This window comes from Crocodylus siamensis, chromosome 2, assembly GCF_052110815.1.
Source record: "Crocodylus siamensis isolate JL-2025a chromosome 2, ASM5211081v1, whole genome shotgun sequence".
NCBI lineage: Eukaryota > Metazoa > Chordata > Crocodylia > Crocodylidae > Crocodylus > Crocodylus siamensis.
This window is the reverse complement of record NC_143396.1, coordinates 292,393,533-292,405,955: the sequence shown is the minus strand read 5'-3', so window position 1 is coordinate 292,405,955 and position 12,423 is coordinate 292,393,533. Positions and strand designations below refer to the sequence as shown.

The 12,423-nt window shown below is 47.1% G+C and overlaps 1 protein-coding gene across 2 annotated transcripts in view; it reads left to right on the top strand.

The window, feature by feature from the left end:
- MDGA2 (MAM domain containing glycosylphosphatidylinositol anchor 2) overlaps positions 1-12,423 on the top strand; it is a 695,817-nt gene that overhangs the window by 589,774 nt on the left and 93,620 nt on the right. For both annotated transcript variants that reach the window (XM_090034430.1, XM_090034431.1), the window contains exon 10: positions 8,948-9,096. In XM_090034430.1, coding sequence (XP_089890556.1) covers positions 8,948-9,096 — 149 coding nt within the window. The remainder of the gene's footprint in view (positions 1-8,947; positions 9,097-12,423) is intronic.

Below are 12,423 nucleotides of genomic sequence, written 5' to 3'. Positions count from 1 at the left end.
CACAACAGGTCATATCCTGTGGATTCCTGTTTGAAATCTCTGGTTTTACCTTGTGGATCATGTGTAGATGTTTGCACACTAAACATATTGAATGGCACCCAGCAGCACCCTTTAGGGACTCGCAGCACCTCCATGTGGTGTGCCAACCTAGTAGGAAAGAGTTGATTTATGTGTAAGGACTTTATAAGATCCCCATGTTCCAGCTCTTCATGACACAGTGGGACTTCTCTGTGAAGCACCAGGCCCCTACATGTTTTCAGTGCCATGGTTAGCCGGCTGCTAGGTAGATGGAGGGGTGGAAATGTAAGCAATCAGCTAGACCTTTCACCCTAGATTTTTTTTTTTCTCTATTATTCTGAAAGTGGCCCAGAGATGCATGCTTCCATGTCGAGCACTGGAGCAGGCCACCCCAAGAAGCTGTGGAGTCTCCATCCTTGGAAACTTTCAAAAACAAGTCGGACAGAAACTTGGCTGCAGTGATTTAGTCAGAGGTGGCCCTGCCTTGATCCTGGGTTGGACTAGATGACCTTGTGAGGTCCCTTCCAGCCCTGCTGTCCTGTGATCCTCCCACATATGGGAAAGGGAAACATTCATTTCAGGTTTCTGTGCATGTCACGGAATTGTATAAATTGTAAAGCAGGGAGGGGCCTCAAAGAAATCATCCAACCCAGGCTGTTGTTGGGGCAAACTCATCCCCAACAGATGTTTGTCACATCCATTCTTCTTGAAACACTGTTTAATTGTGGTCCAGTCTCAGAAATGACAGCAGCTATGCTGAAGTGCGCTGACAGCAGGTTTATGCAAATACGGCCTCGCTCCTGTTGTTAGGAAGCTAGTCTCAACTGTGCATGCATTGCACATGGGTGAGGTCCCTGGCTGAGCACTTGCAATCAATCTGCTCAAGAAATGTTATGGAGCCAGATCTCAAACATCAAAATGGTACGGTAGGTTTAGGCCACCTGAGATTGTTAGGGGACAGGCAGGGGAGGGTTTAAGTTAAACCAGAATGATCACCAAACATCACCCCTGGATAAAATTTCCCTCCCCTCCCCCCCATCCAACCTGAGCCTCCCCAAAACAATCACCATATGCAACTTCCCCTTCTCTGCCCAAGTCACTTATGCCACCCAAACCCTTTATCCACTCTCTTCTTAGAGTGAGAAGTCATTCCCAAGAAGCTGCACCAGCCCTGCAGTCCCACTCACATATTTATACTGCAGGGGGATTGCTGTGTTTGCGCTGAGCAATGAATTATTTAGCCACATTATGATTTGTTATTTAAGATCAGTAATTCTGTGCTGGGCACAACTTTCCCTCACCCTCTGAAACATAAAACGTGTGTTCAGAGGTATCTCCTGTTTGAAAGAAATCCAGGAAGGCAACATTGTGGGGTTTAGCAAGCTGGAGGAGAACCTAAACCTCATTAGTCCTATTGTTACTCTTCATCTGTGTTACCACAGCTTTGAGAATCCCTCATGAAGAGCCAATATTACGCTGTACATAGGTGGAGACTGTCCATCCTACAGAGCATTCATGCCTTTTGTCTACACCACTGCACTGGCAAGGCTGGGGCCAAGTAAGCCGCATCCAACCAAATCTACTTATGCTGGTTCGCTAGTGAGGTTGCTCTGTGCTTGTCCCCAACAGATGGTCTCAGGCCTGCCAAAGATCACTGCCTGGGTTTTGCCTATGGAGTCATGTGTGGACGGTTAGCTCAGTCCTGTCCTGCAACAGTGAGCCACAGCAAGTCGTACAGATAGCACCTAATTGTAAGACTACTGCCAAAACATAATCACAAAGACAGGTGACATCGCTGATCCCACCCCAACCAAACAAACAGCTAAGCGATAAACTCTTAGGCCAAATAGATTCATGATATTTGGGCATAACTAGGGGGAAAGTTGCACTAGAGTTTAAAGCATGCAGTACTGATGTTTATCCCTAGATAATCTTTGGGTACCATCATAGCAGTAAAGAGGCTCTATAGTCAGGTACCGTAACTCACGTTCAGCCTTTCTGTGTTGTCAAAAAGTCTGGCATTAAAATGCATCCCTGCTGTTGGGGTCCAGTGGGCGATTTTTCTTTATGGATGCCCAGATAATTTTTAAAGGTTTGGATGACAATGTGTGGCCTTCACACCAGGTCAGATCCTCAGCAGCAGGATACTGGTATAGCAGGCTTACCTTTATGGAGCTTGGGTTGAGTCCTACGATTGAGGGTCTGCTGTTTGATTGGTGGAGCCCACCCACAAGGGAAGCGATGCCCCACCTTTTTCTCAAGGGAGTGGGCAAGGAGCAGCTGGACCTGAATTGGAACTGCACCAGCCAGGTCCAGAGAACTTCGGGGGTGGAGCCCTTGAAGAGTATAAAAGGGAAGCATGCTCAGCAGGCTGGAGAGATGGCGAGGAGAGAGGAGCTCGGGACCCTGCTTAAGTTTCAGCGGTGCACAAATTGGTGCATGGGAATCAGGCTCTAGGAACTGCTCAAGATGGCTTGAGCCTGCAAACCCAGCAAGCGGCTGGGCAGTCAGTGTGCAGATCAGCACATGGAGAGCTGGCCCTGGGAGCAGCTCATGGCTGCTCGGGCCCTGCATGGTGTCCAGCTCAGCACATGGAGAGCTGGCCCTGGGAGCAGCTTGTGGCTGCTTGGGTCTTACCCAGTGCACAGGTCGACGCACGGAGAACCACCTTAAAAGCAGCTCGTGGCTGCTCACGTTAGCCCAGGCCCTAGGCCAAGTGACTGGAGCCCCATTTTAACTAAAAGAGCCCCAGTGCCCGGAGCAGGGCCTGGGAAAGGGCAGAATCTGTGGTGTGAGACCGGGGAGTCGGAGCCTGCAAGGGCTTGGCTCCCACGAGAGAGCGAGCCCTGGCTGCCCAGTGCAGGGGGCCAGGCCAACGAGGAGAGCTGAAGGCACCGTTGGAGAGAGGTTCTTGCAGGATCGGTCACCATGGGAATGAGCCTTGACTTCTTCAGAGAGGAAGCATGAGTTGCTGGGGAAGCGGGCCCCATGGGGAAGGTTGACCCGAGTGATGTGGGTCTGCCGCCTCCACCCTCCATTGCAGGAGAGGTCCACATCCCACGTCCCTAAAGGGGAGGGGCTTCAGGGAACCCCCATGGGGTGGTGCTGAGTGCACTCCCTATTTTGAGGTTGTTATGTTAAGGGCTGCAATAGCTAAGGGTTTTCTTTAAGCGGGGTGATAGGGTTTATGTGTTTTAATATCTCAGTGTGTATATTGGTATTGTTGTTTGTGAAGGTTTAAATAAATATTATGGTTAAGTTACTTGGATGATATCGGTTAATATCCCTATGTGTTAATTGTTTTGTATAGGCTGTATTTGATTCATATTTGGTATTATATGTGACTTGCAGAATATTATACATAGTATTATATGTTAAGCCGTGTAAATATTCTGTGTTTTATATTAAGCATCTGTATTTATTCTTGCAATAAATTGTACATAGTTAAGTATTTGGTTTTGGCCTAGCTCTGTAGAGGGGGGAGGAAGCCGTTTTAGTAGCTGACCCCTTCCACAGCACCCTGCCTGACCCCACCACTGTCATTGGAGGACAGGGCACACCCCCCAGGTGTACCTGGGCTACACTGGAGTAGCAGATCCAGACCAATGCAACTCAGCTGAGGAGTGTACAGCTCACTTGAACTGATCCAAATCCTAATGCAGACTCCCAGAGCAGTCTACGGGACACGGATCTGGCTGGTTGTGTCAGGTCCGTGTGGTTATCCACACATCCCTGGAGAGCTTGAGACACTCACAGGTCTTGCATCAGGGCACAAATTCCATGTGACCTGTAGCTATGCAACCCAGGGGCGGATTAACCCTTTAGTGGTCCCTTGGCAAGCAAACTCAGGGGCCCTCAGCTGAAGATGACATTTTTATATCACTTTTTTTCCCACTCAATAATTATATGTAAAATAAGCACAACTGGGCCCCGTCTTCATGTAGGGTCCTAGGCATGTGTCTAGTTTACCTATGCATCAATCCAGCCCTGATGCAGCCCTGGATAGTAGTGCAGTAAATAGTGAGCGCAATGAAATAGCTTTGGAATAAAGCAGAAGTGAAATTACTTGAAAGGCAAAGAGGCTGGCAAAGGAAGAGTGCTAATTGCCAGGAGGCAAATATAGAGTTGGGACTGGTTCATCCCAGAAGTCCTCAAGTGAGCCTTGCTTATTAGCAGAGAGTCATCTTGGCTACATGGCCCGTGTATGTATAGAATGGGCAAGAGAGTGGCTGCTTTTGAGGGTTTATAACCACTCCAGATCAGTCAGTGACCTGAACATTAATAACGTGTGCTATTTGTCTTCTCTCTAATGGATGCCTCCTGGTCTTTATTCCTTATCCTGACAAAGCCCACAACTTTCACCAGGAAATCGCGTATTGTCACTCTATCTTTATAGGACAGGGGGAGAGCCCTTACTGAATAGCATCTCCTGCTGGAAGCAGCACAATTGCACTGTTGCAGATAGGCACTCGGTGCATCGGCCTTGGATCAAAATCAATGCTTTTAATGAGATCAGCAAGGCTTAATGATCTCTCTGTGTGCTCAGTAGCTTTTGTTCTTTCAAAGGAGACTTCCATTTTTGGGTAACTCCAAAACGGTGTCAAGCTTTTCGAGTACTTCTGAATTCTGTGAGTCAAGAGTTTAATGTTGCGTTAAATTTTCAACATCCTGTTAACAACCAAAGGCTCATGCGTTAGGATGGAGCTAGAATAATTCAGCTCGTCATGAGTCCTCATTATACCACAAAAGGGGACTATGTTCCAAAAGTGCCCATATTGTGACTAGACTCTAATTACATAGCCATTTTATGTGCCCCCAGAGATGCCATTATGGTCATCTTTAGTAGAGCGGAAAAGATTATTGTTTGTGTTCAGCATGCTACTCCCTGCATTATCTTCCACTGCACATAAATGCAAAGGGGAAAAATATATAATTTATTTTCATTTTAAATTTTAAAATAGTCCCCACCCTCAGTCCCCTTTTTTTGCTCCAACTGCAAAATAGCTACCCTAATTTGGTTTAAGTAAATTTGCACCCTAATTTTCCAAACTAGCAAAATTGCATTCAGTAAAAGTACACATGTGGAAAGAGCTTATACTCTCATGTGATTTTTTCACTCATATATATAAGCATCCCAAGAAAGTAAATAAAGGGGCAGGGTAAAACAGAAATATAAGCTTAGCCATTAACTATAAAGTAAAGTTGAGCTTCTGGTTTGGTGCAAGTAGGGATGACCAAAGCCAGGTATTTTTCATTCCTGTGAAACATCATTGTTTAGAGCTTGGGATCCCTTAAAAAAAAAGTATAAAATTCCATCGGTCTTCTCTCCAAACCTCAAATTTCAATGCAAGAAGCTGAATGAATGGAGAAACATATATATCATCCATGGACAGAGGATTTTCTTTTGTACATAACCTGAGTCAACGGAGTCGATGGAACCGAGACAGGCTCCTAAGATGGGCGGATAAAACCTGATGACGTTCAACATGGAGAAACGCAAGGTGCTCAACCTCAGGAGAAAGGACCCACATCATACTTAGAGGCACGTCAGTGCTACACTCACTAGCACCACGACCAAAAGAGGCTCGGGGTCACGACTGATCACAGGATGAACATGAGCCACCTATGCAATGCCGCAGCCAGCAAAGGAAATAAAACTCTGGCTTGCATCCACCGATCCATCTTAAGCAAGACCCAAGAAGTCATCCTCCTGTTGTACTTGGCTTTGGCGAGATCACAGCTGGAGTCCTGCATCCACTTCTGGGTTGCACACTTTAGAAAGGATGTGGAGAAGCTTGTGAGAGTCCAGAGTAGAGCCACGCGCATGATCAGAGGACAAGAGAGCAGGCCTTATGAGGAGAGGCTGAGAGCAGCGGCGATGCATGGGGTGCACACAGGTGCATGTGCACACCCTGAGATCGGCTGTGCACCCCCTGGAAGTGCCGGCTGTGAAACCAGAAGTGCACTTTTGGTTTTGCTGCTGGCTCGGTGATCGGCCCCTGGGGACCTCCCCCCACAGTTGGCAGTGATTGGCTGCTGGGGGACCCCTCCCCCCGCTCAGTGGTATGGTGCCCCTCTGAATCCAGAGGCACCAGTCACCCATGGCTGAGAGCCATGGGACTCTTCAGCCTCGAGAAGCAAAGGCTGAGGGGTGACTTGGTGGCACCAGGGCCCCCCAAGGGAAGACGAGCTATGAGAGTAGTGCAAGTGCTGAAATACTGGTGTTGGTTGGCTGCTTATTTTATAAAGCCCCCAGCCAAGGTTGCCATTCTAGGTAAATTCCAGTTGTGAGGAATTTAAACAAAAGGTCCTGGTTTTGATCCAATGAAACGTTCTGCTCCTTGACATACGAGTAGTCAAGCATATAGTTAAATTAAGAGGTCATTTGACCTGCAATACTACTAGTATTACCCCAACACTAATAGTTTCCCTCTCCATGAAAAAATATGGAAATGACAATATGGGGCATGAGATATTTTCCTACATTTAGCTCTTAGCTTTTCCTTAGGCGCTGCCTTGACAGTGATGATAATCGCAGACTAGGACATTGCGCTGGGAATCAATGACTGATTGAAGTTAATGGCTCTCAGCCTATGAGGTCATTAATCTTCAGGAAGAGCCTTGAGCTTTAGTCATTCTTGTTGAAATAAACTTCAGGAAATGCGTTCTGACTAGCGTGGTTCCAGTTTTCCTTTTTCTCATATTTTCTGTCTTTTCCGTTTCTCCCCATTCCCCTGCTTTACCAGCTGTTAAAATGCTTCAAGCTGTTTCAGTGCAAACCTAAAGGAAGTCATATCTTAAAATAGACTTTCCCCCACTTTCAAATACCTGCTAACTAACTTTACCGCTCTCATGTCCGCTGATCAACACACGCGTGGCACTGAAACGGACCTTGTTAAAACATAAGTGCAGACTCTTCCAAGACATTTCCAACCAGCCTGGGTCGACACCTCACAACGAAACCATCAGAAGACGGGTTCTACATCTGCCTCTCCAACATGTGGCACATCTCCTTCAAAGCACAGAAAATTATGTAGATGAAACCTCCGTTCTGAAACGTATGGTACAGAATGAATTCGCAGAGAAAAATAATAAAGGAAGGAGGATCTTTTTGTTTTGTTTTGTTGTAGGGGTTTTTTGGTGAACTGTTACTCCAGCCGTAACCTCACAGTCCTCCTCAAAGGAAGCCTGCACAAAGCCTTCAGAATACAATCCTGAGACTGGAAATTCCCAAAATCGTGACCGTGAAAAAAGATCGTGCTTTTGTGACTCATCATAATTTAGCTCTCACCCTTTCCTGTCTGCTAACCCCTTTTCACGCTACAAACCATGATGCCGGCTTCCCTTTCAAGCAAGCCAAATAATTAACAGCATTATATTAAAATGAGAGGCCGTGTTTTCAGTTTGGACTATGACTTTCTTGGTTGTTTTTTTTTTTTTCTCACGGACCCCAAAAGCTTGTCTCTCGCTCCTCCCAAATATGCAAGTTGGTCTGATAAAACATATGACCTCTCCTCAAGGAACTTCACTTCAGTCATATCTCTGGACCATCATTTGGACAAGAACATTGCTTAATATATCTTGCCTTTCCAGTGTTTATTCTGATAATACCAGGTTTGTAAGTGTAACTCCAGTACACCCACACTTGGTCTGATGGTAATGCTGCTGCCATTGGAGGGGAGCACAGGATGGGAGCTGGGTCTCACCAAGGGGCTTGAGCTTTAGACATCTGGCTGTGTTCCATATTGACATGACAGCTGAACATTTCCAAATTGTGAGGGAACAATATTTCCAAGATAAATTTAGTTTCTGGTTTTTCAAAAGTGGTGTTTTGACCAAAAATGAAGTTTTTTTCCCCTTATTTTGACACTCTGTGGTGCAATGCATAATAATTGAACCAAAATGCCATTTCAAAGTTATAAATCAAAATCTTGTATTATGAAAATTTTGAAATATTCTTTTCAGCACAGTTGAAATGTCTATCTGGTTTTCCTCGGGAATGAAATTTGCACAAAGGATTTTGATGGATAATTCTGAGTTCTAATAAAATATAGCTCCTTCAGTGTTTCCTTGGCCAGTTTTCATTTTAGACAAAGTGTCTGCTTTATCCAGGGCACGGATGTAGTAGATGCTCTCTTTCGCTTTTGATATTCTCCATAAATCACTTAGGATGTGAAATCCTAGTGTCAGAAGACATAATTTGTATGTAGTAGTGTCAGTGGCATTTATGCATGAGAGTCAAGAAATATCCCAAGGCAACTGCTCTCATTCAAAGAGCTCAAGTATCATTTAATCATATGTTCAGGAAACCACGTTGGGCTTTTCCTAATTTTAAGGAACAAAACATCATACACTAGGGTGAAATCTTTGTATACCCTAATGCATTTCAAAAAGCCAACTCTCTGCACGTCACGCAGTGTGCATATCTGACAAAGGTATATTTGGATGCAGAATTGTATACATTTAAATTGTTTGGAAAGGAGTTTTGGTTTGAATGCGGGCCCGGAGGCAGATGTGGGGAAGGAAACAGCTGAAATACCTGATGTAATTTATGTCACAGTGAATTTTCAGTGTTAGAGACCACAGCTCTGACAAAATCCATTTCAGATGCCCAGGAATCAGGGGGTCTAGCAATGTGAATAGCCGCATTTTAGTCACTGGAGCCCTCAAAAAGTATTTCAGAGGAAGGCTCAGTCACGCGTGGATGACTATTTGGCTTTGCTAATCTGAGTGAATATATTGATTGGAGTGGGCAGAGGTGAGAAATTTAAAGCAAGATCCTAAATGCTCTCGTGAAGGCAGGTTGTAAACGGGACCCTTCGCAGAAGGGGCCCCAGCAGGTGGAGATAGCTGCAATTGAAAAGTTGCCATTTCCTTTCAAAAAGTGTTGCTTTATCATCCCTGGTTCTTCTATTTGTGTTTTCTCCAGGCAAAGCGTACGCGCCGGAGTTTTACTACGACACCTACAACCCCCTGTGGCAGAACCGGCCCCGGGTTTACTCCTACAGCCTGCAGTGGACTCAGATGAACCCTGACGCTGTGGACCGCATCCTTGCGTACCGCCTAGGGATTAAGCAGGTGAGGCAATCCATGCTACACCTAGTGCTTTTTCACGGTCTGCCCTCTGTGAGGACTGTGCTGCCGGTTGTTTTCTTCCCATCTCCTGAGTCTCTCAGCATTTGTGCTGCTCCGCTTGTGAAGATTTGCTGCGAAAGGCAGTCCTGTCCTGCTTACAAATCCTTGAAACTAATTTGCACAGTTCCAGTGCAACAGCCCAGAGATTAAAATATATTCCTCGGAGGGTTTATGGGCGGCTTCTGCTCAAAATGTACCGGAAAGATTACATGAAAGAAACTTGCAATGAAATTAAACTTTTTATATCTCCCCATATATCTAGATAGCTCCTAGTATATCTCCTTGTACAGCTAGAGAAATATAGAGATAGATATATCTGTCATAGGTGGGCATGTTGTGTGATCTTTGAGATCTTGACAGTCGTAAACTTTTTTTATTTTTTTTTGCATATAGTCCCTGTGTCTTTCTAGGATTCATTTTGATAAAACAGGTACACTTAAAGATGAGGGGCACAGACCCATTTCCAGAAAGACTAGTAAATTAATATTCTATTGTTTGTCAGTCAGTCTTAATGCATCGTTTAATATATTGTTTAAAGGGATATAAATATCTTCTAATCTGGTGGTGGCTCTGCAGCATGAACTGTTTATTCAGCAGCAGAATAGTATGGACCATAAACTGGAACGGATAACTCCTCCCATTACTGCCATCAAGATCACATAGCAAAGCAGAGAAACATTTTTCTATTTCTAAATTTCTGTCCACAAGGGTGACCCCCAAACCTGCAAGTGTATTCTAAATCTGAAGATGTTCACAATATAGTAACCATGTTTTGGGGTTTGTTTGTTGGGAGGTTTGGGGGTGGGTTTTTTTTTTGGGGGGGGGGTGTTAATGGTTCTCTCTGGGCTCTGTGTGTGTGCTAAACCCTACAGATATATAGTAGATTCATCGTTACGGAAGTTGGTTGAGGGTATTTTGCTTTTCAGTATTTCCATAGATTGAAAAGGGAAAAATGAATGACCCAAAATAAGTCTCTTTGATATGATGTCTTCCTCAGCTATAGCCTTCCTGGGTGTGTTCTGACAAGTGAGCGTGTGTGTGCCTGTGGCGGCACCTCAAAGCAGTTTGCGAGTCCTCCAGAGGCACACTGGGAACAAAAAAAATGTTCCCCATGCTGCATAGTTGCAGCATGGGCTCTAAGCCAAGAAACCTCCACATCAAAAAAAACCCCATGTTGGAAAAAAGCAGCTCAGAGCATACTCCTGGAGCATTCCCAGAGGCAACCAGAGGCTGGGTCCTCCAAGGAGATGCTCTGGCACCCAGCTAGTGTCTCTATTGTTGCCCCATGCCCCTGCTGCCCCAGTACGCTGGGGTAAACAGGAGCAGGGCAAGACTGCAGCAGCAGCTCAGACCCAGGCTCTGTCCCAAGTCAGAAGGGATGCGGGGGTGGCAGATGTGTGGGAGGGGAGGGGTGGGGGACTGCTCTGGAGGTCCCCCACCTGCCCACCCACCCCCGCCTCGCATGGAGCACAGCCCGCCCGGCAGCATCAGCTGTTGGGGCGCTCATGATGCAGGGGCAACTGCCATGCTACAGCCCTGCCCCGTGCCCACACCGGTGCTGGGACAGGCAGCCTCAGCCGGGGGGGGCGCCTCTGGTCCCAGGAACCACTTTGGGGGGTGTGATGGGATGCGGGGAGGGATGGAGGTGGCAGCTGGGGTGTGCTTGTGAGCCAGGGGTGGAGGATCACTCCAGGGAGGAGAGCCCACCACAACTGGACTTAGAGCCCCCTTGCTCCTCTAAAGCAACCTGTGCAGGGGGAGGCTGGCCTGGAAGGGAAAGGGCTTGCCCAGCCCAGTGCCTGATTCCCAGGCCAGGGCTTCCCAGGAACAGTGTGGGGCTCTCTGGGGCTGGGTACAGGCGCACGGAGCAGAACAGCAAGAACTGACACTGCTCAGAGCCACAGAGCAGCAGGCAGGGCAGCTGCAGCTGGACTTGCATCCTGGTGCTTCGATGGAGCTGTGTGCAGGAGGGAGTTAATTGGGAGCAGGTAGATGCTGCGGGTCAGGAGTGAGGGGCACTGGCAGGGCTGTGGGTTTGCAGTGAGGGGCAAAAAACCAAATTAATAGTGCTGCTCAGTGCCCCACATCCTGGTGAGCGAAGGGGACAAGGGCAGCTCTGATTTTTCTATGACAAAAAACCCTGGAACAAACTCCAAAGTGTATAGATATTTATTACTTATTTTATTATGATAGAGGCAGTGGTAGTCTTCCCAATGGCTTTAAAATTGTAAATATATCAATAAAACATTGCCCAAATGGTCTCTTTATAGATTGTGGCATTTTGTTTCATTTGCAGAAGAACACGGGTTTGGGGTATTTTAATGAGAGAATTTGAATTTAGGTTTTTTATCAGAGAGTTTGCGGTTTTTAAACAGAGAACACCAGGATCCCTGCTGGTGAGGGAAGTGGCAGGACCTGGGCAGAGGAGCCTGCCTAGGGCCAGCACCGGGGTCCCAGCTGGAGGGCAGACGAGGTGGCTGACCTCCTACACATTTGGGGTCATGGGGAAATGTATGGACAGTTCGAAGTGGGCCACTTCAAGAAGCACATTTTCTGGGCAATAGCTGCCCAGATGGCAGAGCAGGGACACCCGAAGACATGACAGCAGTGCTGCCCAAAGGCCAACTGTGCAGCCATGGCCTACTGGCAGCTGGCCCAGAGGTGCAGGCTTCTCTGCTGCGGTGCCCATGCCGCAGCCCGGGAGGCTGTGCAGTCCCCATCTGAGTCTAGCAGGCACATAGCCATGGGACTGCAGGTCCAAGGGGGCAGATGCTGTTGCAGGAGGCAACAGGTCAAAGTCAGGCAGCAGCCCCTACTGCCAGACTGCTGCAGTGAGTAGCGGGTTTAGGGGCCACTGTAGGTCAGGGTTGCTTCAGCAATCCAGCGGGCACAAAGTAATTTCCCCAGATATCAACTGGCCAGTCCTCAGAAGCTCTTGAGAGCAAGTAGTCCTCAGCTGCTTGCCAGGGCAGCTTTTTATACTGCTGGAGCCAGCACAGGTGTTGGCCCCAGCCCCTAGCTGCCCCAACTGAAGATCCGGGAGGAGCTGGGCAGGGTCAGTTTGCCCCAAGTGGCATCATTTTCAAAGTGCACGTTGAGGCACGTGTGCTAAAGCACAAATCTCCAGCACAAATTTGTGCCACTGCTGTTTGAGCTGCTGCAAGCGCAAGTGCCTGCGTGTGTGGATGCGTTCCTTGAGTCATATTTTCTCAGTCGTGTTTTAGCTCGCTTGTGGCTGAGAAAAGATGAGACGGGATAAGGCAGATTTGC